A 27,737-nucleotide genomic window follows, 5' to 3' on the forward strand; every position below is an offset into this window, starting at 1 on the left:
TGTTTAAATGATACACACATCTTAAGAGGCCCGAAGCTGCTCCAAAGCTGCGCTCCTCTTAGAACGCATGCATCATTTAAACAGCATACCTCCAAAGTGACCGGAAGCAGCTTTATTTTGGCCTGTCTGTTTGGGCCCTTAGTCTCAAAGGTGCTACAAGATGTCTGTACATCAAGATCATTAAGGAGCTCAAGAAAGTTTGATGGCTCATCTTTAGAAAGGTGTTTTTCATCAATATAGTCTGAGTACCCCTGGCTAGGAGTTTGAGTGCTTGGCTATGACTCTGGAAGTTCATGGTGACACCCTCTGGAGCAACTTGCCAAGAACACTCCCTGAGAGGTTCATGGCCTTAGGGTGGCCATAAATAGGAAACGAATATGGCAGCTTGCTCCGTGAAAGGCAGCTAGGCAGGCGCTGCACTAGCCTCTTCCTCGGCTAACAGGGGTGGGGAGGCCCCCTTTTCTCCCCCTCTGACCTCAGGAGAGCAGAGAGGCATTTGTGGCTGAGGGGCAAACAGCCACCAAAGGCCTCCTCCCTCCCTGAGGGGCTTCTTGCCTCCAGATAAGATTGGGCTCCAATACTCCTCATTTCTGCCAATGTGAGGAGGAAGGGGGGCTGGGGGAGCTGAGAGAGAAAGGCAGCTTGGCGAAGGCAAGGTGACCAGGCGTCCTCCTTTTCCCGGACAACCCCTCCATTCCCGCCTTTTTTTCCTGCCCAAGAGGAATCCCCAGACCTCCTCCTCCTCTTCCTCCTCCATCTGGAGCATGCCCAAGAAGCCTGAAATGGCACCTCAGATTGAGGGTCCCACGTTTTTGTGCCTCTTCGTGCCCGGAGGGGAAGGGGGTGATGGAGAGGGCGAGGGAGGGGAGGCACTGGCTTCCCCCGAGGCTGCTGCTGGGTTGAACCTTGGGCGCCCTCCTCCGCAGTGCTGAGGAGAGGCGCTTCTTCCAAAATAAAAAAGCATCCTTGGAGCTGCGAGAGAAGAACTGGTCCAGAGAAGCTGAGCAGACCTCCTCCTCCTCTTCTTCATGATTATTATTTGCAAGACGTGTCCTCCATTTGCAAGCTGCAAGAGAATTCGTCCTCCTCCTCATTATTCTTATCTTTTATTATTATGTGCAAGAGGTGTCCTCCATTTGTAACCTTCTGACTAATGACTCCATATATGACTATAAGAAGCATGCCGTTATGTGAAGAGGAGTGGGGAGGTTGAGCTTTTGCTGCTTTGGAAATTCTGGCCATGTCCCCCATTTTTTTCCAGGAAGGTGATCCTCCTCCTCCTCCTCCTCCTCCTCCTCCTCCTCCCTTTGGCGAGGCGAGGGAAGGGGGACCTGGGGTCACCCTGGGCAAGCAAGGCAAGAGAGGCCCCAGAGCGTGCATCCTTCTCTTCTAGCTCTGGCTCCCACTGAACCAAGGCAGCCTTAGCGCTTTGAGAGGGAGACCCGCACAGAGGCAGGCGCGTGACCCTGCTCCCAGCTGCGCGCGCTCCTTCGCGCGCTCAGAGAACCAGAGAGAGAGAGAGGCGCAGGCGCGCGCGCAAGGAGGCAAGCGCCCGAGCAGCAAGGCAGCAAGCAAGCAGAGCAGAGGAGAGGAGCCCCTGAGAAGAGAGGAGGGGAGAAGGGGCTTGGGGAGGGGGAAAGAGAGAGAGCCCTCCGCAGCTGACATCCCTCCCTCCCTCCCAGGCCACCCTCCAAGGATTCCCCTGGCTCCTCAAGACGGACACCTTTCCCTTTTTTCCTTTTCCCTCGGCTCTTGTTGTCTTCCAGAGGGGGGCCCTTGTCTCTCCCCCCCCTTTCTTTCCCCCCTCTTTCTCTGGGAAAGTTTGCTCCCTCCCGGCCAATTATGGCGCTCATTATGGAACCTGTCAGCAAATGGACCCCGAGTCAAGTGGTGGACTGGATGAAAGGTAAAGAAAAGGAGGGAAAGAAAGAGGGCAAAGGGGAGGGGGAAATGAAAGAAGAGCGGGCCGGGGTGGGCTGCATTTGGCCGGTGCTGAGGGAAAGGATGGGGAGAGGGGTATTTATTTGATTGGCGCCCCAACATACTCCCATTCCCAGAATTCCACAGCCCGGAGCCATGGCAGTCCAAAAGGCTCTCCAACCGGATTATTCCTGCAGGTCCTCCTGCAGCCTTAGCTCTCGTGCAGTCTCCCGGATTTCCCTCTCTCCCGCCCTCCAGGCACATCTCCTTTCCCCCTCTCTCTTCGCTTCTTTTCATTTTCAAACACTCCACCTTTTTAGCCCTCCTCCTCCTCCTCCTCTTTCCCGCCACATTTGGCTTCTTCTCCCAAACTTTGAGCAAAGGGAGAGAGTCCAGGGATTGAAAACGGGGAGGCTGCCAAAGGAATGCCATGGTTGGGGGGGGGGGATCATGGATGTCCTAACCCCCCCCCCTTCTTTTTTGGTAATGCCATTGTAGCAGAAGGAGGCGGCGGAGGAGGAGGAGGGGAGGCCAAGGGCCAGCCAGGAGGAGGCCAAGAGGCCAAGCGGAGCAGTAGAGGAATGCTGCTGCTGCTGCCTGAGACAATCCTTGCAAGGAGGGGAGGGGAAGGGAAGGGAAGGGAAATGGAGAGCAGGTGCCAAGGCCCAGCAGTGCCTCTGGAGGCGAAGGGTTGGCATGGCAGCCCCAAGGGATCGGGTGTCAGCCTGACCTGGCCAATAGGCTGGCAGCTGCTGGAAAGAGGACTGGTTGGGAAGCCCTCCTGGGCTTGGGCTGGCATAGCATCAGCATGTGCTGCTGTGCTGGTGAGAAAGAGAAGGTTGACATGACAACCTCCTGCTCCCCTGTCTCCCTGATGGCACAAGAGCCCTTCAGCATCCGACTTGTGGAGGGCTGTTGCCCAAGGCCCCCCTTCTTTTGCCTGGAAGCCAGCCCTCCCCCTGGTGCACCTGTACTCCCCAGGGCCAGCGAGCTGCCATTTCATCCTCCGCCATCCAACAGCAGCTGAGCTGCTAACAGTTCCCACTCTCCGCAGCTGTCTTTTTTGCCATTCCTCTGTTGCTCTTTGAGCCCCACTGGCACACTCTTTCTTTTTAATGTTGCTTTCTTTTGTAATAGTCTTTCATATCTAACATTTGCAAGGGTCATTTCCTTCTCCGTCTTCCCTCATCTTTTGCTATACAGTGGGCCCTTCTTATCCACTGAGGTTTGGGGGCCCTGTTGATAACAAAATCTGTGGATGCTGAAGTCCCATAAAGCATAATGGAAAAGGGAAATGGTGTCTCCAATATAAAATGGAAAATCAAGGTTTGCTATAGTTTTTTATGTGTTTTTCAGGCTATGTGGCCTGAAAATTCTCTGAAGATGCCAGCCACAGATGCTGGCAAAACGTCAGGAATAAACTCTTCTAGAACATGGCCACATAACCCAAAAAACCCACAAAAAACTATGGATGCCAGTCATGAAAGCCTTCGATTTTAAGGTTTACTATTTGGAATTTATACTTTTTTTGAATATTTTAATCCATAGATGCTTGAATCTGTGGATTAGAAAATCAGTAGATAAGGAGGTCCCACTGTATTAACTTTTATTATGTCCATCAGCAACTGAGATTTTTTTCCCCTGAGGACAGTACTGCCTTCATTGATGTGGGTTTGTGCAGAGTGGACGTTTCCCTTCTCCTTTAACATTCCTGGTGGAAGTAGGAAGCAGTGTTTCTGTTTCTTCCCTGCATTCAGCTGCTGCTTGGCTGAAACAGCTGAAGTGTAACTGTGGCTCACCTATAATCACACTTTCTAGACATACAGCTCTGTGAACTTGCTTTGTGAACTGTAAGCCTATTAGCATTTTCCCGCAAGATGCTTCACCTTCCATTTTTTTCTCTCGAAGGAGTGGTAAGGATGTGCAAAGAAGTTGTCAGTATAGTGTGCTGGTTTGCCATATTTTCCTCCCCCCTCTATCCCATGTTCCCAGTGAAATGTTTCCTTTCAGTGGGTTTAATTTGCTTAACTTTACATCAACATCTTTGTAACAAGTAGGTTTTTTTTTCTTTTTCGCTGTTAGTGTCTTGGAGTAGAGAGCATGATTTAGGAAAAAGAATTAAACATATTTAACTCTTTTGAGTTTAGTGGAAGACTCAAGCTGCAGTGCTGTACACATCTACTTGTACATACTTACCATTGTGAGGATGACTTCTATGGAGATGTATTACATATGATGTAACTATGATGATACAGACTGATTTGATACTTTTTGTTTTGCCTGAACAAATTTTCAGTTAGTTCTGTGTAATTTACTCATAAGTAAGTGTGTTTAAGGGCTACATCCCTAAATGGTCTACTGAGACTTGTTGTTGTTGTGTGCCTTCCATTGGTTTCTGACTTACAGCAACCCTATCATGGGTTTTTTTTGTCAAAATTTGTTCAGAGGAAGTTTGCCATTGTCTTCCAATGAAACCAGCAGGACTTAAATGTGTTTCACTGCCTAGTCACTGGAAAGCACTCTCATCCTATGTGACATAAATTATATTGAATTCAAAAATATAGCTGTGTTAGTCTGTCAAATCAATATGGAAAGAGATCTTGTAGCACCTTTAGACTAATTGAAAAAAAGTTAGTAGCCTGAGCTTTTGTAGACTTGAGCCTACTTGCTCAGGTGCACCCCACCAAATGCATCTGAGGAAGTAGACTTTGGTCTACAAAAGCTTATGCTACCAACGTCTTTATTTCAGTTAGTCTCAAAGGTGCTACAAGATCTCTTTCCATTATAATTTATATTGCATTTTGTTGACCTGCTGTTAGAATATTATAATGATAAATGAAGTCTCAGTAATATAGTGTGAGTCATCACTAATGCACCTGTTTTGTTAAGTGACATATACAGTGTAGGAAGAACTGTATTGGAGTATTTTGGAACTAGCTCTTGATAGCTTGAGATGCATGTTTCACATACAGGAAGTGCATTTATAGATGCATTTATTTATTCGTTTAGTTTTTGCTTTTCAAACATCTAATTAACAGGACCGGCATCTTGAATGCCATTGCAATCTTTGATTTCTGTGAGATTTTCTTATATATAATTCTGGGCATGACTGTAGCCATGAGAATGTCGACTGCATTTTTGTGTCTGCAATGGAAATGCTAGGTGGTTTACATTAAAAAAAAGACTGCCATCTGTAAAAAGTTATCATCAGCATTCTAAACAATGTGTTTTATTCAATGTAGCATGGGTTTAACAGCTATTATGAGGAGAGAACTGTTTGTATGTTTAGTCAAAAGCAGTTTCCCATCATGTGAGTTTCATAAGGAGACACTTCTTTTCTCTATCTGGATGAACCATTGGAAATCAATATTTTGTTGTGAAATGTATTTCAGAACATGAAGTGATGCCTGCTGAGTACCCTAGGTGCTAGTGTGAGTCTTTAAAGTGTAAATTGCTGATACTTTAAGATACATTGTTTACATTGGCATTGCTTTATCTTTCTCCCATTTGTTGGTCTCTCTCCCCTCCCCCCATTGAAAATATTTTTCAGTAGTGCTGTGAAAGTATGAATTTGGCTTGTAGGCAAGGTTTTAATTAGTAGAGATAACTCTAGCTTTCCTATTTATTTTTAAAAGCCTAAATATGAAAAATCGAGTCCTAGCTGTAATTGAAGCTTAAATAAGTCAAGCTAGTATCATGTTCATATATCTTTATAAAGACACTACAATTGGATGATGGTGATTTATGAATACCTGCCACGCTGTGGGAGTTAATCGCAGTCCCCTTTACCCTGCTAACATGTAATAATGTCACCATCCTGAATATCTGAGACACGTGGTTTTGGTTTCTCGGCTCTGGTATATTCATCCCTAAATAATTATGTAAGCCCGACTAGTAATATATGTTTATTAACTCATATACAATGTTCTCTCTATTCAAACATTTGCTAAATTAGGGCAATCATTTACTGTTAAGAAAAACATGCTGCTGCTGCAGGACTTACTGTAGCAGGCATAATTTGTCAATATTACTGTAATACTCACAAAACTGAATCTCTATTGCAGTGGAAGCTGATCTTAGTCCATTGAAATGCATGCAGTTTTAGGTTACTGCAACTAATGTATTCCATTAACTTCAAAAAAATATAAGCTTCAGGTGTTTATTGTGATCTTAATATTTAACTAATAAAGCATTTCCTCAAATTTTAATCAGTTCCATTTATTTCCATAGCATCTTCTCATTAATTGGGATTTCAAAATCAATCTCCAGTTTTTTTCCTTTGCATGTCTTACATATTTGATAGACACAAGAAAAGGAGATAGTATTAATTTCAGTTATGAACTCAGTTATGGACATGAATAAGTTTCCAATGGTTTCAGTATGCTTCAAAGTATTTTATCTTAGTGATTTCACTGTCTTCCTCTCTGGATCCTGTTTACATAAGTGCTCTCAATAGAAATACATATGTAAGTTGCTCATTAGTATATATTTTTGACCAAAATTAGATAAGCATTGTTCTTACATGGGGCATACCATCATTTTTAAAACTGAATATTATAGCCGATTGTATATTTCGAAAGCAGATGCTCACAGTTTTAAAAATAATCATGCAAACCTTAAGGTGTATTCTCTGTAGGGTTTGAAGAATGAACATGCTGAAGAAAGAGAAATGCTACAAATGCCCTATGTATTCTTGGAACAGTTTTCCTCTACATATGGCTTACCTCTCCCCTGCTTTCTTTTAAAATTTGTCCATCTTCTATTCTGAGTCTTAAGCTTTCATCAGTAATAATTATATTTCTTTCTGATGTAGCAGAGCTTTTGAGTGCAATCCTGTGCATTTCTACTAAGAATTAGGTCTTAATAAGATTAGTGGAGTTTACTTTGAAGTAAATGGGTATAGGATTATATCCATGCCCCCTTTCTATATCTCTTGCTGTAGTCCCCTGTTCCACCCCAGATATCGAATTTTTTGCTGGTATACAGATATTTAAAGATGTGTCCAATATCTTCCATTTTTCTGGGCTGTAGTCAATATGGGGAAGTGAAGGAGAGGAGTCAAATCCCATGTGTTGGGGGCAGGAAAGGCTTGTGTAAAGAGGAATTCATAGAAACATTTAATCTGGGACTAATCACCTTCTAGTAGAAATAACCAATTGCAACTGTCCTAGGTTTTTTTAACTTGAAATCTCATCTGGATGAGAGAGGCTTACACTTACCAATTTAAAGAACGGGCTAAGGGTTCTGTACTGTTTTAACTAAACTTTTTATCTTTTTAATTGCATTTTATTCTTTTAACTTTAGGTGTGAATTGTTTTAATATACTGTAAAGAGTTTAATTTTGTTCTAATGTTCACTTTTTGTATGTTTTTCATTCTGTTTTTCTTTTTTTAATTGTGAGCTGCTTTGACTCCCAATTTTTTTTGGGGGGGGGGGAGGAGGGAAGCAGGATACAAATGATGATGATGATGATGATGAGAGAGGTGGGAAATATAAATAAATTATTATTGTTATTATTATTATGAAAAGTGGAAAAGTGGTGACTATGAATGTTCTAACATAGTAGATGTACTCATTAATAAGTTTACTTAGGCTCAAAATATAAACCTATAGCATGAACTTACAGCATTAATGAACCAGAGAAAGAGTTGTTGATCCACTTACAGGCATATCTCAGGCATATCTTACAAGCTTCTTTTTAGTCTTTTTATGCCTGTCTTTTTCCTCTTTATCCTCTGTATAACTGGAAGTTCTTTTTATCAGATTTGGGATAGGAAAAATGGAGAAAGTAGGCACCAAAAACACAGAGTTTCAGTGATGAGCAGCAGAAATATGTCTGTAATAACCAATGCAGCAAAGCATCATCTGACAAAGAATGAGATTCTCCTCTAGCTGAACTTTCTGCGTCTGTATGTGGCTGCTTACAGAAGGCCGGTTAAACAGCACCTAACTCTAGAATCCCCCAGGGAGCATGTATGAACAGCAGAATAATGAGAAAAGGGGAGAGTAAATAAGCCTGCTTCAGCAGCTCCCCTCAATATGTTAAAAGTGCAAAGATCTATAAGTTTGGCAACCAAAATAGAAATCATAACAAAAGTGGAAGCTAGTAAAAAAAAGTCATTTCTGGATGCATTTTGAAAGATTCCTTCAACTATTTTATAAAAGGTTCAAATGTTTTGTCTACTCAGGCTTCCTGATCCCATTGTTTCATTTCACACATGCATGTTGTTGGGTAGGAATAAAAAAGTTTTCTGAAACATGTTGGAATGATCCCCTTTTTTGTGGTGTAGGACCCTATCCCTATTCTTTTCACATTATTTATGTCTTTGGTACAAGATGTTTTTAAAAAGAAGTAATGCTAGCTATAGTTTTTCCTGACGTTTCGTCAGTATCTGTGACTGGCATCTTCAGAAAATGCCAGCTACTTTGTTAACTGAGGTATAAAGGTATAGGAAGGTACATCTTAGGTTCTTCAATGTTTCCAGATTTCACTCTGGGGTGTGTATGTTGTTATATATGGGCAAACTTCAGGCTTGTACAATCTATTTTTGTTGTTGTTTGTTTTTACAAAAAAAAAAAAAAACAACCCTTGAAGTCCAAATAGTGGCTGGGAGGGAGTCAGCAGTAAAATGGTGGTTCCCAGGGTGAGCTAACTGCTCAGTATTTTCTATGAGCCCTAAAATGGAGTGTTTTCATACAAATACAAATCTATCTCCAGTTTGATATAAATCAGGCATTCGAACAGCCTATTTATTGAGGTTGGAAAAAGACTTTTTTTAAAATTAGTATAATAATAATAATAATAACAATAACAACAACAACAACAACAACAACAACAATAATAATAATAATAATAATAATAATAATAATAATATGTTTTATTTATAGACCGCTATTCCGCAATGATCATAGCGGTGTACAGTAAAAATTGAATACAAAACAAATATAAGGTGACAGTTAAAGGAGGGAGAAGTCTCGTCCTTCAGGCAGTCCCTGATGTTGCTGGGTCTGCCTGATCTCTCCCTCTGAGGCCGAGATGACAGTTAAAGGGGGAGGGGCCTCTTCCTTCAGGCAGTCCTTGATGTTTCTGGGTCTGCCTGATCGCTCCCTCATTCATTCCTTATGAAATGAAGTGGATGCAAATTTGCTGATCTGTTGCAAATTACCTAGAGCAGTGCTTCTCAAACTGTGGGGTGAAATTCCAAGAGGGAGCTCAATAGTTGCTTGAGGGGGAGGGGGGAGGATTGAGACTTCAAGGCCCTGATTTCCCCATCCTTCAGTCCTGGATGGGAAGAGGAAGGCAAGGAAGGTGCTTGGAACAGCCACATCTGCCTGAGGGAGTAGAGGGGGGAGATAGAGAGTGGGGAAGCTCAGTGGCTCATGGCCTCTGGCAAAAAAGCTTCTGCTTTTTCTTCCCCCACCTATCCTGTCACTGCCCCAGTTCTTGGCATGAGGTGCTGCTGCAACCTCAACCAGTGCACCTGCTCAGCCCTGGGCACATGGCAGCTGAAGGATTCATTTATCTCTTTGTTTATGACATATTCACTCTCAGCACACACACGATCAATTGCACACCTTTTCTCACTTGCTTTTTTCTCTTACACCTTCTTAGCCAGTTAATTCCTATACATTCACTCTCAATTCATGCAACACTGATTCATACACATTCTCAAACTCTCTCACATGCCAGTTCTCTCTCACACACACTGACATTCTTTCTCTCTCACAGTCACATACACATTCATTCTCTCACACACCTCAGTACCTCCCTCTGTGTATGACTGACATTTTCACGCACATACTCACACACCTGCAGTAACGCTCATTTTCTGACTCTTTTCCTCAGATTCATTTACACACAGTCTCTCACACACATTCTCTCCCTCTGTTACATAGACAATATGAAGGGACAAGTGTACTGTGTTGGGTGGGAGCACTGCATCTGCATGTAGATGTAAAGGGAGGATCACAAGAGTAAAAGATTTGAGAACCACTGACCTAGAGCCCTACTGTCTGTTGCATTAGAGTATTAAATCTACTTCAAAGTGCTCAAGAAGGTCCCATCTCATGGTACAAATTGGCTGCATCTTGCTAGGTACAAATTGGCTGCATTGTGCTGTCTGAAAGTACACCTGCGCTTAGTAGCCACTTTGTTTATGCCTGTGTCCAGTTGGTAGTAGCCTGCTTACAGAATGTAGTTTGATCCAGTGGAGGCTTCTGTCAGTAATCAGGCTATTCCCCCTTCCCCTGCATCTGCTCCAGACAGTTGAGGAATACTTCAGAACAGATGGGATGTGGCACAGGGGGCTGGAGGGCTGAAGAAGTGGAAATTCGCTCTTGTCTTGTTCCACTGGTTCCAATGGCATTCCATTTGCAGAGTGAGGCTAACTATATATAAGCTTTAGTTGGTTACTCTCTTGTTCTTCAACACTGAGTGCATGAAAAACAGTATAATAAGGGACGTGATGATGGAAATGTTAACATTTGGTCTGAAGCAGCAAGAAGACCTGGATAAATAGCTCACAACTATTTTACCATATTCTATAATTAATAATGAAAACAGGCTATATATGGGAGAAATGATAACTTTCATGTAGAGAATATAGGTGTTGCAGCAAAATAGAAAATATTGTTTTGTACATACTACAAAATGTTTACGAAAGGAGATTTTAGTGTTGAAATATAGGATTAATTGGACAGATTTATAAGCCAAGGTTTGTACAGCCAGGAAATAGTTTTTTATTTCTCAACACACACTTCCTTCTCAGCCTTGTTCAATAGGAGCTAGAAAAACAGGTGTCTTTTGTTGTTTGAAGTTGGTTTGCAAACCATATTTTATGCTGTGGTTTGCTATTAATTCTGAATTCACAAACAATTGACAACCCCATTAAGAGCTTTTACTGCACCTAAGAAGCTGCTACATCTAGAGATGAAAGTGAATTTGCAAGCCTATGTAGCAGAAAGCTGAGCAGATTATGAGAAAAAGTGAAGTACATAGGTTCCAAACACAGGCTGCTGTCTGTATATCTTAAGCCACATTTATTTATGTTCTTAATTAAGGTTAGCACAAACTGGCATCATGCTTGAACTGAGCTGTTGTCTTATTTTTACAAATAATATGCTCCATTGAAAGTATAAATTGAATTCTTTAATTACTTAAGCTCAATGTGGTGTTTATTTTAATAATACAGTATAGTGTACTTGTAGATGCTTTTCATTTGTTTCTATCTTTGTTTTCCCATTTAGCATTACAAAAAAATTGAAGCCATGTTTCTGCTGACAACTGAAAATGCATATCTGACTACCAAGTATCCTCCCCCCCCCAACATACTGTGTAATACAGTATTACAAAATGGCAACTCCTCTGCATTTTCTTTCATCTGAGGCAGTGATTCTCAAACATGATTCTCCACATTTAGTTCATCTGTAACTTCCAAAATACATAATCTTACTTTTTCTATGGCAGTCCAGCAAGCTACAGCTAAACATAAGCCATAACATTTGATGTTTAATCAGATTTTATTTTCAGGGGACTGTTACCATGCTGGTTTATAGGTTTTGGGGAACTGAAATTCAGTGTCTGCGGATCAGAGTTTAGGAGCCAATGTTCTAAAGGGAAAGGCAAGTAAGTACATTTTCAGGAGAGAGGCATTATTGATAACCCATTCACTTGGAAATTAGGCTATTTTTTAAAGAAAAGAATTGCTCTTTATAAAGCAAGAAATTAAGCTGTTGTCATCTTAGCTCATCTAGTGCTTTTATTCATCCATTGGTTATTGGATCAACTCAGTTCTCTTTTGTTATGCTTTGATCTCATCTCCCTTCTAATTCAGCCTGAGCTTTTTTCAGGTTGCTAATTAAACTGAAAGAATGTACAACTTGTTTCTACTGGTATTATGCTGAAAAATCTATTAAATAATGGTCTTTTCAAAAAGAAGAAGTTCTTTGATTCCCACATAGAGTTGCATTCTGGAATTTCAATCCATTTACTGAACTTTGGGGAATTATACTACTAGATTTAATTGCATTATGAAGGGTGTGGCATTAACATTAAAATACTGATATATTGTGTTTTCTACACTGCTCTGCATTTTTACCCCAGATTATTTTCCTTACATTTGGTTGGATGCAGATTTTATTATAATTCGAGTGACTTACTGAAATAAATGGGACTTTATTTTTACACAACATGATTTGGGTCTGCTCTAGGGATGGCTAAATATAGAGCCAGCCTATACTGTGCATCATGTGTGGAGAAAGTGTGGTACACCAGATTGTGCTGAATTTCATATTCCTTTAGCACTAGCCAGCCAAAGGGTAAAGGAGATGTACGGTAAGTTCCAGTCCAACAACTTCTGCAGGACCACAGGTTCCTTATCCTTGGAACATGCTTCTAATATTTTCTTGTGATTGGTTGCTAGTATCTATTCTGTGGTAGTTTTTGCTACAGTTGTCAAGTTACAAATAAAATCTGATTAAACGTTGGATGTTATGGATTATGTTTAACTGCAGCTTGCTGTACTGCCATAGAAAACGTAAGATTATGTATTTAGCATATATTGTGTATTTAGAACTTTAAAAACACAAAGTTAATTTAAGGTCTGTACAGAACTTGTCACACTGAATATGATTTGACTTTGCTTTCAAATCAAAATGTGCATACTCTTGGGCAGTTTGTTAATATTTACTCATGATGATTGTTTTATTTTTCCCCAAGGCTTCACTGTTAAATAGTGATATTGTCATGTTTTTAATACATTTGTTACATTGTTTTGTTCAATAATATTTTTTAAAACATTTGTTGGCACGTTCAGAAATTAGCAATTTAACATGTTTTTCCGACATTGTCTTTCTAGCGTTTTGCACTGGGGTACTAAAAGTCTGTATGTGTGATCTTAAAATAATAATTCTCTAATTACTTTTTATTGCAGACTTATATGTCAGACCTCTTACATAATTAAAGTTTAATTGGAAGCCACAGTATATGGAACAGACCCCTTGTGTAAGCTGAAGAAAAAAGAAAATAAGCAGCAGAGGGAACCAATGATAATTATGCAGGTATAGTTGTGAAGTCAGTCCAGTCATTAACCAGAGCATCAACCAAGCAACACCAGCTCAGTTGCTGTCTTACCTTAAATTAGTTGTCTCTAAGGTGAAGAGGAGGGGTAGACATTTCCTAGACAACTCATCTTGTCATGAATCGTTTGTCACCATCATTGTTAGGGTGAAGGACATGAGGTAATAGTCTGGGGTGGGAAAAAGATTCTCTGTGTCTATCCCAGCCATTTAGCTGAAATGCACTGAATTCTGTTTCTCACCTCTCCACTCCAGCAAAACGGGAATGTGGAGTGAAATGTAATGTCATGGCAGGTACTACACATTGACATATTTGAAACAAAGAACTCTATATTTATTTTAGATATTTTCAACATTTTGTGCCATTTCTTAAGTCCAAGTTTCCTCAAGACCTTTTGCATGATAGAATGTTGTAATGATGAATTATAAGATACAACAACAAAAATGCCATAAAATGTTTCAAATAACAGTGCATACATTTGGGTAAAAGCAGTCTGAAATTTGGGTGTCTTTATGTCCTATTTAAAGGCAGTCAGAGGGGAAGCCATGTACACGTCCAAGGATAACACATCCCACAAAGATAGGACCACCATATCAGTTCTTTTCTATCTGCCAAATGAAGGGATTATACATTAATATGCATGTCTGCCTCAAAGTATGTACAGTATGTATGTTTCAGACACAGATAATTTCACCTCAATCCCACACAATTTCATGATAATCATCTTTGAATGACCCATCCAATATACAAAGGATGGTGATTCCTACATACATAATTTCAGATGCTACCATCTTACATTTTAATATATATATATATATATATATATATATATATATATATACTGCCAGAGTAACCTTGTGAGACTGGGTTGGAGTAAAAATATGCTCTCCTGGACATTTGGTATTGCATCAGCATATCCTTGAAGATTGGGAAGAGGGAGTTGCTGTGGCCTGTTGATATTCCCTCTCCTTCTCCAGGCTTCCTGTCCGTTGGAGTGCAACCTTTGAGTGTTTGATGTTCTGTGTGCATGACAGCTTTAGTAATTATGGTGGTGTGTGATCCATACAGCTGTTCAACAGTATTCCTACGTAGGTTGAGAAAAATCTCTGAATCTTGGGCTTGGCTGTAAAAACTCCCAGCATTGTTGTCATGGGGAACCTCATCATTCATGTCAGGGGTGTCTATTCTTGTGTAATTAAAGACACTATATGGGTATCATGGCTGTGGTTTGACCCAACATGTCATTCAGTCAGTACTTTCAATAAGTCACAGTCCAGATTTGGTTTTCTTGGTGTGGCAGGAAGCTAGTTAACTGACAATTTAGATTAGCTGATAGGTAGTTGTATCACTACCTGCTCAGTTAGATACTTTTGGCAGCTTTTATATTCTAACAAGATTTGAGAATCTAGTAGAATAATGTTGCCATGGAATGACTTCTTGTGGCTTCCAGAGAGTTTTCCAATTGGTATGAGAAAGAGCTTGGAAGTGATCTGTTGCTTTGCTCTTTCAGGAGTGGTTTAGCTATGCATATTTGCATGGCAGGGCTGGCCGGCCCTTGTGGTTCCTTCCAAATTCTTTGATTCTATATTACTTGTATATTACCCTATTTTTTTCCATAAGGAGGGAATAATTTTGCAAAGCTACATAAGTGTCCTTTAAATAATATTTTCAGTTTTTTAGTTTCATTTTTATTTTAAAATTAGTAACAAAACAATAAAGAGTAATATTAGCAGTGTATTGCTAACAGTACATGTTATACTACTTTTTGAAAAAGTAACTTACACTTCCATGTTACTTTTTAAAAACAACGTTCCCAACTTTGCTATCGCTGACGCATCTGTCAAAACCCCGGTTGCTCAGATACAGGCTGAACTTGGCAGGTGACAAACTTTCCCTTGGCAGCACCAAACTAGCTCCTTTGATTACCTTGACTCTGAGAACAATGAAGCAAGTCTCATACATCTTAACATAAGTAGAGAAACACTCATATTGGCCTGTTACAGACTGCCAAAATAAAGCTGCTTCGGGTCTCTTTGGAGGTATGCTCTTTAAATGATGCATGCATCTGAAGAATCCAGAAGCTGCACCAAAGCTGCCCTCCAGTGCTTAGGAATGGAGTGTGGCTTTGGTGCGACCTCCGGACTCTTAGGACCCATGCATCATTTAAATAGCATACCTCCAAAGAAACCTGAAGCAGCTTTATTTTGGCAGTCTGTAACAGGCCATTGAATCTGAACAAATGTGGCTTAAGTTCATTATTGAGCTTAGTCTTTGTTCATGAGGCTGACAAAGTGTTTTTCCCCTACCTATGTTGTTTCTTCATGGTGTCATGAAACAGAGCTGCTTCAAGCCATTATCATATTATGATCTACTACGATTATGATCTACATATTATGATCTGATACTAAAGGAAAATTGGTCAGACTCATACTAGCTGCTATAATAAGTTCAGAATCAGAGTAGCCTGGATTCATTGTGACTTGAATTCTATGATCAGTGCACTTCCATTAACGGAAAGATCCAGAAAACCATCTGTCCAGTTTTATTTGATCCAGTTGTTAAAGGCAAAAAATGCAGGCAAAATGTTTGAAAGATTTTTGAATGACCACCTGTATGCTTGACACATGCCTGTCTTGGCTTGCTGTATCTAACTAGTAGAGGTTGGCTGGCTGTGTCCAGGAGGTTATAATTTATTTTTCACAAAATGAGAAATACAAGGCTAATTGAAAGCGGCAGTAAAAAGGACTGTTTTTGAAGAACTGTAACATGGGTCAAAAAGTGGAGGGCAGTAACAGGGCACTTGCTAATATCCTCTTCTTGGGCAAGGTGCTTGAATGCTGACCAACTGCAAGCACTTTTGAATGAAGTTGATTGTCTTAAGTCCATTTAAACCTGCCTTTTTTTCTTGGTTTCATGACACTGTCTGACTTAATTGTTCTGTGGTATGATCTATATCCAGAGGAGAAATATGATCCTATTGGTCTCTTGGATTTCTCTGTGAATTTTAAAATCACTGTTTGAGTGACATCACTGTTTTATAGTGTTTCTATTTGGACATCTGTTTCCAGAGAGTAGTACTTGGGGATTATTGCTCTGTTTCATGGCATTTAATACATCACATTCTAGAGTTCAGGGCCCAATTCTTAAATTAAAAAAAAAATGTTTTTTCCAAAAAAATCACATTTTACCAAATTTCCACTTCAGCCACATAAAACTATATGTAAATGCATTTAGGTTGTGTGTATGATATTGTAATTTAAAGGTATGGTTTTAATTTTGCTAGGTGTTTAGAGAGCCAGTGTGGCATAGTGGTTTGAGTCCTGGACTGTAACTCTGGAGACCTTAGTTCAATTCCCAACTTGGCCATGAAATCCATTGGGTGATCTTTGGGAGGTCACATTCTCTCAGCCTCAAGGGAAGGAATGGCAAACCACACCTGAACAAATCTTATCGAGAAAACCCCTTAGGGTCCCTGTAAGTTGGAAACAACATGAAAGCACACAACAGCAAACAAACAACTATTACCATTACATTCACTAATATACAGGAATTGTGATTTATGAGTGATTTATTACAAAAAACATTATTAAGGATTCTATATGATATGGAATGGGAAGAGGTCAATAGTGGGAGTATACCATGAGTTACCACACCAGGTGATATCGAACCAAGTGATGCCACTGTATGGAATTCTGGGATTTGTACCTGTAAAATATTTAGCCTTCTTTGTCAGAGAGCTCTAGTGCCACAACAAACTACAGCCTGGAGCCATGGCAGTTAACAGTTTCAAACTGCATTATTTCTGCAGTGCAGATACAGCCACAGCTAACAATTAGCAACTTTTTAGTTAAACCTCTTAAAGAATTCTGTGAAATTCTGGGTTCTAATAATAATAAGAAAATGTTTGTGCCAATCTGTTTGATTTTAGTTTTGTCTAACTGAGCAAGATAGGCAGAGCTCTGTAAATTCTGTCCCTATCTCCATGAATTTGTGTGCTTATTGGCAGGCTGTATTGTAGCAAAAGAGATCAGAAATATCTTTCTTGATATCTAGTTGTAAAACATTCTTTAACTGAGCTGTGGAGCAGTGTGAGGTATTAATAGCCTCTTAGAGAACCACCTGTCACTGAAATAATCTTATGGCTGAAGGCTTGTGCCCTGCAAATTACTTGATTGTCACTGTATTACTACAAAATGGGTCTGTAGCTTTCAAACATGCATTCTGAAGATACATGACAGCATGAATGGAAGTTAACATGATCTGAATGCTGGGGTAACAGTTCTGATGATGATGATGATTACAAGTGGAGACGATTTCCCTGTCAGATGTAAATACCAAATTTTCAGTATGCTATTCTACTAATGAGATTGTGGGCTTTGTGTAGTTAGGGAGGAATTGGTGAGAACATCAAATCATTATTACAAATCTGATATGTTATGTGGTCAACTTAAAGTGATATGTAAATACATGTTGTTGGGAATTGTTTCAATATATTTTTGTAGGCTATAGAATGAATATACATCAAATGAAATACTCATTATATTACTAAGAGAGGGTGTTAGTGATTAGTTGCAATAATAGTTATAATAATAGAAAGTAATAATTTTGTTAGTAGTAATAGAAAGAACATAGAAAGCCAGTGTGGCTTGAATCCCTACTAAGTGGTTTGAGTATTGAACCATGGATACCAGGGTTTGAATCCCTAATCAGCCATGTCACCCCACTGGGTCAACTTGGGCAAGTCACACTTTCTCAGCCTTTCAATACCATCAATCATGGTATCTTTCTGGGACGCCTTTCTGGGATGGGACTTTAAGATGCTGTCTTACAGTGGTTCCATTCTTTCTTAGAGGGGCACTCTCAGAAGGTGATGCTGGGGGATTCCTGTTGGACTCCTTGACCATTGGCCTTTCGGCTCCCTCAGTGTTCAGTCTTGTCCTCTGTGCTTTTTAACATCTACATGAAGCCGCTGGGAGGGGATGTCCAGAGTTTTGGAATAAGGTGTCACCTGTATGTTAATAATACCCAGCTCTAATTCCAAGGAAGTTGTTTCTGTACTAAACCAGTGCCTGTAATGGACTGGATGAGGGAGAACAAATGAAAACTTAATCAGACAAGACAGAAGTGGTCCTGGTCAGTCCAAAAAAAGATCTGGGAATAGGGATTCAGCCTGTGTTAGATGGAGTTACACTTCCCCTGAAAAGTCAGGTTCATAGATTGGGGGTACTGCTGGACTCGGCATTGAACCTGGAGGCCCAGGTTTCAGCAGTAACCAGGAGTGTGTTTGCACAGCTAAAGCTAGTGTGTCAATTGTGCCCATTGCTGGAAAAGTCAAATCTGGCCACGGTGGTGCATGCTTTTGTTACATTCTATTTGGATTACTTTGATGTGCTGTACATAGGGCTGCCTTTGAAAAGTGCTCAGCTGGTCCAAATAACTGCAGCCAGGTTGTTAACTGGAGCTGGTTACAGGGAGGACACAACTCCCTTGTTGCAACAGCTCCATTGGCTCCCAATCTGTTTCTGGGCACAATTCAAAGTGCTGATTTTGACTTAAAAACCATATACAGCCTGGGTCCAGGTTATTTGAAGGCCTGTACCCTTTTATGAGCCTACTACAGTGTTGAGATCTTCCAGAGAAGCCCTACTCTCTGTCCCACCACCTGAGAGGTGGTTGCTTTTGTAGAAACCTCACTAGTACTAGCTAATATATTCTGATGTGGTATACTTCAAAGTTTTACAGAGGCTAGATTTGTAGCAGCCCTGTCATTCAGGAACTCGTTTTCTCAAGTGGTCTGGACCCCCTCCCTGCTATCTTTTAAAAAGAAATGTGATGTACCAATAGTGATATTTATACTGAAGCTTGCTATTTTCTTTGTATTGTTGTTTTCTAGAATGGCTGTGGAGTTAACGTATTCCGTTTTATATATAATTTTAAAATTGGTTATATGTTGGAAGCCATATAGTATTTTTAAATGAATAATGCCACAAAATAATTTAAAATAGTATAAATAATGTAATTACTGAAACAATTAAAATAGTGTTTTGGCTTATACCATTTCTTCCTTTTGCTTGTATAGCATTACAGCATGGTTGAAGAGAGGTCTAAGACCAGTGGATGTCTTGTTCCTTTCCCACACAACATGGGTTAGATGCTGGTCACTTTTGGATTCATGCTGACATTCTTTCGTTGGAACCCTGGTGCTTTTCTAGTACAGTGTGCCCGGGTCATACGCGAGCACATTATACGCTGCTCATATGCTGAAAGCAGTGCTGCTTCTTTCGGCACCACGCACCGGAAGAAACAATGGTGCGTGCGCCTCTGGCGCCACATGCCACCGCAAGCACGAGCCCCATTGCTTGCAGTGGGGCTCGATCATATGTGTTTTTTGTTTTACACCGGGGGGGGGGGTCTAGAACAGATCCCCCACATAAAACAAGGGCGCACTGTACAAACCCTAGTACTTCTGCTCTAGTACAAAGTCTAGTATATTGTATGGATCAGTTAGTGGCACCTGACAATACTTTAGTTGGTGTTGACAGATTGTAACGCGGTGAACAACTGCAAGGGTGTGCAGGGTTGCATTGGCCCCTTGCAGGACCTTGGAGAAAACGTTTTTCACACCCATAACACACTTCCCAAACTCCCTAGACAATGGGCGGGGAGTGGTTTGTTATGCTTATGCTTCCTCTCCCCAGGCTATTTTGATTCAGTATTCCCACTATGTAGTGGAACAGCTGGTTGGTAGAATTCCAACTTTTAAAGAGAGCTGTGTTCCCCTGTTGGCTGGGAAATCATGTGTTGCATGTGTTTATCCATACAATCCCCTCTCTTGCTGGTAGAGTGTATGTAGATGCCTTTAGTTCCATCTGAATTGGGCTGTAAATGTAGGAATGTTTTGAACTAAACAGGTGTGATTCTGAGCTAGTTTGATCATGATTTCCATTGTGTTTCTGTTAGATTTAGCTGACATCACTGAACAGTTGTCAAATGATTTAGCATGTGGACAATTAGTGTTTCCTTAATTTGAAGATATAAATAACGATAGAAAATCCAAATTATTTGTCAGCATGGATGGCTTTGAATTTTATTTCTATTTTTAGTAGATAGTTCCAATTGACAGGCAGTATTTTTTGGCATGAATTATTGAAACTTAAAATGGCTGTCAGTGAATGGATGGACAGTGCGTTTGCCATGTTTATTTTTGCCCAAGTAATTCAGTTTGGTTTTAACAAGGTTTCTGCCTAATTGAACAGAATTGGCCACATCACGAGAATGCATGAATTAGTGGAAAAGACAATGATGTGAGGAAAGGTAGAAGGCGATAGACATGCCAAACGGTTAGGTCCAGCTAGATTCTTTCTCACAATTCAGATCTAAAAGTCATATATTTCATTGTTGACTGTGTTGCTCAACACACACACTCTTAGGCATTCTTCCTTGCTGTCACAGGAAGATTCATGGTCTTCAGCCATCCAGTATGAAAATTCTGATATTGGAATTGTGGTGGGAAAGAAGATTACAGGTCAATTTCTGGGGAGAATTAGGGAGATCATCCAGAGCCTAGAATTAAGTATGTAGTGGATTACATTTAGTCCTTGTGTTGGTATTACTTTGCGCTATTTTACTGACATTCCTTTATTGTTATTTTATATTTTATGTTGTCGGGTTAGATGTCTACTGCTTGGAGAGCTTGGCTGCTGAGCAGTAAAAGAATGCAAAAAACTAAAATGGAATCAAATTTTAAAAGAACATGAATATAAAATAAAATTATAAATTATAAACTGTGAAAGATTCCACATGGTAAAAATTTTAGATATTCCATTTGTGATATGATAATACTAGTTCAAAAATTGGAACTTGTTTAAAATCTTGAGATCCTAATGATTTAAAAATTAAAGAAACTAAAATAATATTTCTAAACCAAATAATTTTTATGATGAAACACAGACTACATTGCTGCTATCTGTTCTACTACAAGTAAAACCATCTCATATCACACATGGCTAGACTGTTATGGATGGGAATAACATCTCCAGTCTGCTGACCACTTCTAATACAGAGGATTCAGTTTTACTAGTGTTTGGCTTCCTTCTTCCCATTTGTACCGCAACAGTTATTTTCCACTGAAGTCACTAAATTATGAAGAGAATGTCAGAGGACAGAGCACTCTGGACAGAAAATGTCAGAGATGTATCTATAGCCTGGAACTGGGACAAAGGTGACAAGGTAACCTAAGCTCAGGTGGCAGACATGATGATTCAACATTTGGAGAGTCTTCAGTCACAAGAAGCTGATTACAGAGGGGCAGGAGGTGAAACCAGCAGGCTTCAATTCTGAAGAGTCACAGCTGTCAGGTGACAGGAAACTGGGTGACATCCCAGGAGGGGAAAGGACTCAAAACCCCAAGAGGGTTTTATAAGAGAGAGCAAGAGGTGAATGCTCAGTGTGGTTGTGTTTGTATATAGGAGTCTGGCGAAGCACTTTGATAGTCTGTTTGTACATATCGGAACCAAAGATTAAAGTCCTTTTTGTGAGTACTTGGCAGTAAAGCAATTATTTATCTGGCCAGCAGCTTCTGCATGGGAGGATTTTTCCTTTGCAGCCTGCACAGAGCTACACAGCAGAGACCTTCCAGTGGCGTTCCTGTTCCATGTGCATGTCTTCTGCATGTTGCATGTTTAATCTTGATTCTACATGCTCCAACAGAGAAAAGTAGTGAACCCTAGAATTTTGTCTCTCATTCAAGAGTAACTCAGTAGTTACCAGTGCCAGGTCACATCGCCTGTATATCCTAAATGTCTGACTATGGCTGTATATGCATTACAAAAATAATGCAGTTTGACACCAGTTTAAATGACATGGCTCAATACTGTGGAATTCTGGGATTTCAAGTTTTGTGTGATATTTAGTCTGCTCTGTCAGAGTTCTGGTGCCACAGCAAACTACAGATCCCAGGATTCTCTACTATTGAGTCATGGGCCATTATATGTGGGATATGTGCCCCCATCCCGAAGGAAATGCCAAGCATGGCCAATTCGAAAATAAGCCAAATTACGTGATTAATTACCACACATGAAGAGTGACACTGCGGTCATTCCAAATGCAAAGTGGAGCGAGTGCAAAATAAATTATCACAAAAGTACATACCATGTGGATTCTCCAATTTGAATTGGGATCCTTGTGCATGCCCAGTGGGGCTCTGAATGCATTGTGAACTTCAACGTTTCTGGGTGAAGAAGGGAGCCGCTTCCCCTGTTGCCTGTGTCCTGTTTCATGTGAATGCAGGCTCCACATAAATTATAGATGTGGGCATATATATCTGTGGGTGCAGGCACTTGGTCTACGCACATTATAAGTGCACTTTATACATGTATATCTATGTATATGTGTGTGTGTGTGTGTGTGTGTGTATAGGTGCAGCCATCTATATGAACAGATGTGCCACACCAGGAAATGTGTCAGCAGGTATGCCACTATATGCTCCAAGCACATGTAGTTGTAAATAAAATGTGTGTGCTTAAGCTCCTCAAGGTGCATATACATATATCCAACAATGTATATATGTATGCACAATTATATACATATATACATACACATTACTTCCCCCGTGGGCGGGGCATGGGCATGCATATGTATATATATGCGTACATATATATGTATTTACATATACATATATATGTACGTGTATATATATATATATATATTTATATCTATGCATATGCGTGTATATGTATGAGTATGTATATGCATATGTACACATATATATGTGTGTGAGAGTGTGCATGCGTGCACACATGCATATATCACTCATATATATATATATATATATATATAATCGCAAACATGACATGTGTTGGCAAAATAAGACACCTCCCTACCCATCACATCGGCTGGGCAATACGCCTGAAGAGATCAGAATATGACTACTCAAAGGAAGCCCCCATTTGAAGATCTTGGTGGGGCAGGAGGCACAAACCATACACTGCTCTGTTTACATTAAAATGTGCACATATGCATTTTCCACTAGCTCTCCACCCCTACCATTGGAAACATCTGCTTTTCCCCCTCGCCAGCACTAGAAGTGGAAGGACTACCGGAAGCAAAATAGAAGCAAGATTGTAGTGAAGCTTCGTGGAAATTGTAGTAGCTTTCTAGGTGGGGAGGAGGGGGATACCGAAGCAAACATGCATTCCACAACAACACAACTTCGAACTGAATGCAAATCAGCCTGGGAGAAGGATTTGTGAATTCAGTAATTCACCGAATTTAGCTATTCCAGAGTTCACTTTGGATCGGGCTCAGAATGACTCCACAGTGACAGCGATTGCATGTGATAATATCTCGCACATTAACGTGAATACCCATGATTGACTTTGGAATAGACTAGAAGTTTTCGCCGTGTGATAATGACCATGGCAATTAAAGCAGTGTCAAACTGCATTGTTTCTGCAGTGTGCATTAGGCTTATGTCTCTCAGTTTTATTAGAAAAGTCAGGATTAGCTGCCACCCCATATTTATTTTACCTGCCCAGGATCTCCAATTCAGCCTGATGTATCTTGAGTTAATGGGCTAACAGTTCATAAAAATGCTGCCTTTACATGCTGAAGATCTGATACTGAGTGAGGGAGATCAGGGATTAACTACACGGATGTTTATTTCTTTTAAAAATGCTTACAATTGTTCACATCACCCACATTGTCTTTCTTCATAAGAAGATCTGTTGTACCTTCAGTTGTGTGACACAGACCACTGTTCCCAACTTGATGAAGAATCTATGCATTTGGGACGGTGTGTGTGTGTGTGTGTGTGTGTGTGTGTGTGTGTGTATGATTAAATAAAAGGTATCGTTTTTTTGGGGGGAGCAAAATAATGTTTCCAACAATAATATTAAAGTAATGTAAACAGTGGCATCAAACCTCATGTTCTAGGGGGAAGGAAGCGGAGAACTCCTTATCTCCATGTTGAGGGTGAGTGAGTGAGGTTTGCTATTGTTAAAATCTTGTCAATCTTTTTCAACAATTCATACTCCAGAAGCTAAGTGCTAGATTTCTAGTAGATGGTAATAGTAGGTTTTGTGGCTATTAATACATTTAGATATACTTTTCCAAGGGTGGAACACTGTTGTGCACATCGATTGAAATTTGGAATCTGTAGAGATAGTTTAGTCTTGAATATGACAAATGTTAGATCCCAGGGATTAATATAATTATATGGATTCTCCATTTTCTTTGTTTGGTTCGCTATCTTTTATCTGTTGAATTCTCTATGGATTTTTCTAAAGTTTTGTATTGTTTATCAAAGGTATGCAGTCTAGGCACATTGCGCTAATGGTATAACATTTTCCTATGGAGTGCTTTTGTACCCCTGCAGTATGCTGGAGAAGAATTCTTTGTGCTGATATGTAGAAAAAGCCTTAAATAGAATAGCCTGCTGTTTGAGATAATTGAGGATCCTTATGTTACTTGGTATTTCTATGCAAATTAAAATGCAGTACTGTTCACAATCATGAATATCTGGCAAGCAGCTTGAAATGTTTCACTTCATTTTTAGTCAGTCTTGGTAAATAAAAATGTTTTGAAAGATGATCCATGTACATGTAGGATTCCCAGTGTCAGGGTCTGACCTGTCTTGTTGCTCTTAATGTCTGTCTTCCTCATCTCTGCTCTGTCACTTGATTCCTTTCTCTTTTAATTATTGGTTTCACTTTTCCCCCCTTTCTCCTTCTCTGCCTCTGTTTTTAAACAGAGACTGGATGACCATCTGTCAGGGAGTTTTGATTTTGTATTCCTAAATGGCAGGGGGTTGGACTGGATGGCCCTTGAGGTATCTTCCATCTCTATGAGTCAGCGATTCTATGGACTTTATCAGACCAGCAAAAAGATGGGAGCATAGCGATATGCTTCCGTCAGTATCGTCCAATACCATGAAGATTATCATAGGACTCATATGATGTTGCAATTATTGCGTGAATAAAGCACCGGTTTTTATTCATGGGAAAATTTATGGGATAATCGGGTGATTATTTATGGGATAATCGCATGATAATTGCAATATTTCACAATGTGATGATCTTCATGTTATTGTGCAATATTGACAGGAGCATACCACTATGCTCCCATATTTTTTGCTGGATTGATAAAGTCCTATGATTCTTTCTGTCTTTCTCATCATTTTTCTCCTTTTACCCCCACTTCCTTGTCTCTACTTCTGCTTTGTTCCCAATCCAAAGAAATTCTTGAAACCATGACTGAGACATGTTTGATGTCAGAGGTTTTGAGTTGCAAATTCCATGAAACCCAGTAGCGCTTCCTGCTGAATAGACAAGCATAGATAAATTGACCTGTTGCTCTACTACCTTCTTCATCATTATCATCACCATCACAACACTATCATAGCTGTAATCATCATTTCCCCCTCCTCCAAATACTTGGTGATTATTACTAGCGTTATAATTCTGACTATTATTTTGGGAATGAGGGTGTATTCAATAATTTGTATCATAGAGTCATAGAATCATAGAATTGTAGAGTTGGAAGAGACCTCAAGGGCCATCTAGTCCAACCCCTTGCCATGCAGGAATTCTCAGTCAAAGCATCCCTAACAGATGGCCATCCAGCCTCTGCTTAAAGACCTCCAAGGAAGGAGACTCCACCACACTCCGAGGGAGTGTGTTCCACTGTTGAACAGCCCTTACTATCAGGAAGTTCCTCCTAATGTTGAGGTGGAATCTCTTTCCTGTAACTTGTATCCATTGTTCCCGGTCCTGTTCTCTGGAGCAGTAGAAAACAAGCTTGTTCCCTCCGCAATATGACATCCCTTCAAATATTTAAACAAGGCTATCATATCACCTTTTAACCTTCTCTTCTCAAGGCTAAACATCCCCAGCTCCCTAAGTCGTTCCTCATAGGGCATGGTTTCCAGGCTCTTCACCATTTTAGACACCCTCCTTTGGACACACTCCAGTTTCTCAATGTCCTTTTTGAATTGTGGTGCCCAGAACTAGACACAGTATTCCAGGTGGGGCCTGACCAAAGCAGAATAGAATGGCACTATTACTTCCCTTGATCTAGACACTATACTTTTATTGATGCAACCTGAAATTGTATTGGCCTTTTTAGCTGCTGCATCGCACTGTTGACTCATGTTCAATTTGTCGTCTACTTGGACTCCAATATCCCTTTCACACATAATTTCATTCAGCCAGGTATCCCCCATCCTATATCTGTGCATTTCGTTTTCCCACCCTAAATGCAGTACCTTACATTTCTCTGTGTTGAAATTCATTTTGTTAGCTTTGGCCCAGCTTTCTAGTCTATTCAGGTCATTTTGAATTTTGAACCTGTCCTCTGGGGTATTTGCTACTCCTCCTAATTTGGTGTCATCTGCAAATTTGATAAGTATGCTCCCAATTCTGTCAACCAAGTCATTGATAAAGATGCTGAATAGCACTGGGCCCAGGACAGAACCCTCTGGGACCCCACTGGTCACTTCTCTCCAGGATGAAAAGGAGCCATTGTTGAGCACCCTTTTGGTTCGACCGGTCAACCAATTACAAATGCATTTAACAGTTGCCTTGTCTAGCCCACATTTTACAAGCTTGTTTGCAAGAATGTCATGGGGAACCTTGTCAAAGGCCTTACTGAAATCAAGATATAATATATCCACAGCATTTCCTTCATCTACCAAGCTGGTAATTTTGTCAAAAAAGAGATCAGGTTTGTCTGGCATGACTTCTTTCTGAAACCCGTGTTGACTTTTTGTGATTATGGCATTGCTTTCTAGATGTTCCCAGACTCTCTTTTTAATGATCTGCTCTAGAATCTTTCCTGGTATAGATGTCAGACTTACTGGACGATAATTGTTGGGATACTCTTTTTTCCCCTTTTTGAAGATAGGGACAATGTTTTCCCTCCTCCAGTCTGCTGGGACTTCTCCTGTTCTCCAGGAGTTCTCAAAGATTATTGCCAATGGCTCCGATATTACATTTGCCAGTTCCTTTAATACTCTTGGATGTAGTTCATAAGGTCCTGGAGATTTATATTCATTTAGATTAACCAAATATTCCTGTACTATCTCTTTACTTATTCTGTGCTGAAATTCCCCTATTCTGTCTTCTGCTCCATTATCCTCAGGTTGAGCACCCTTTGCCTTTTTTGAGAAGACTGAGGCAAAGAACGTGTTGAGTAATTCTGCCCTTTCTCTGTCTCCTGTTAGCATTTTGCCATGTTCTCCACATAGTGGCCCTGCCATCTCCTTATTCTTCCTTTTGCTTTGGACATATCCAAAGAAGCCCTTTTTGATGTTCTTAACCTCTCTAGCAAGCCTGAGTTCATTCTGTGCTTTAGCTTTTCTGACTTTTTCTCTATACATGCTAGCTATTTGTTTGAATTCCTCTTTGGTGATTTCCCCATTTCTCCATTTCTTATACATGTTCTGTTTAAAACTTAGCTCAATTGAAAGTTCCTTAGTCATCCATCCTGGTTTCTTGAGACACTTCCCATTTTTCTTCCTCCCTGGAACTGTTTTAAATTGTAAAAGATACCTCACAACCCCCTGTCCCCCCCCCCCCCCCACACACACACATATGGACAGTAAGAGACTGTGCTTACTGGGTGCAGTGTATTATAAATACAGTGTGGAAAAGTTTCTTTATTTGGACTATAGTTCCCATTTAGTCTTAAAAGCAATGCTTAGAATGGTGTTTACAATATAACTTGGAAAAGTACATAGTTGTTG

The 27,737-nt window shown here is 40.3% G+C and overlaps 1 protein-coding gene across 5 annotated transcripts in view; it reads left to right on the top strand.

Moving 5' to 3' along the window:
* Positions 1-1,806: 1,806 nt before the first annotated feature.
* LOC149319447 (connector enhancer of kinase suppressor of ras 2) overlaps positions 1,807-27,737 on the top strand; it is a 197,707-nt gene continuing 171,776 nt past the window's right edge. For all 5 annotated transcript variants that reach the window (XM_089511732.1, XM_089511734.1, XM_089511733.1 and 2 more), the window contains exon 1: positions 1,807-1,906. In XM_089511732.1, coding sequence (XP_089367858.1) covers positions 1,843-1,906 — 64 coding nt within the window. In that variant the 5' untranslated portion in view covers positions 1,807-1,842. The remainder of the gene's footprint in view (positions 1,907-27,737) is intronic.

The sequence above is a fragment of the Sceloporus occidentalis genome, unplaced genomic scaffold (genome assembly GCF_023333645.1).
Source record: "Sceloporus occidentalis isolate IW3139 unplaced genomic scaffold, rSceOcc1.0.p SCAF_2, whole genome shotgun sequence".
In the NCBI taxonomy this organism is placed as follows: Eukaryota; Metazoa; Chordata; class Lepidosauria; order Squamata; family Phrynosomatidae; genus Sceloporus; species Sceloporus occidentalis.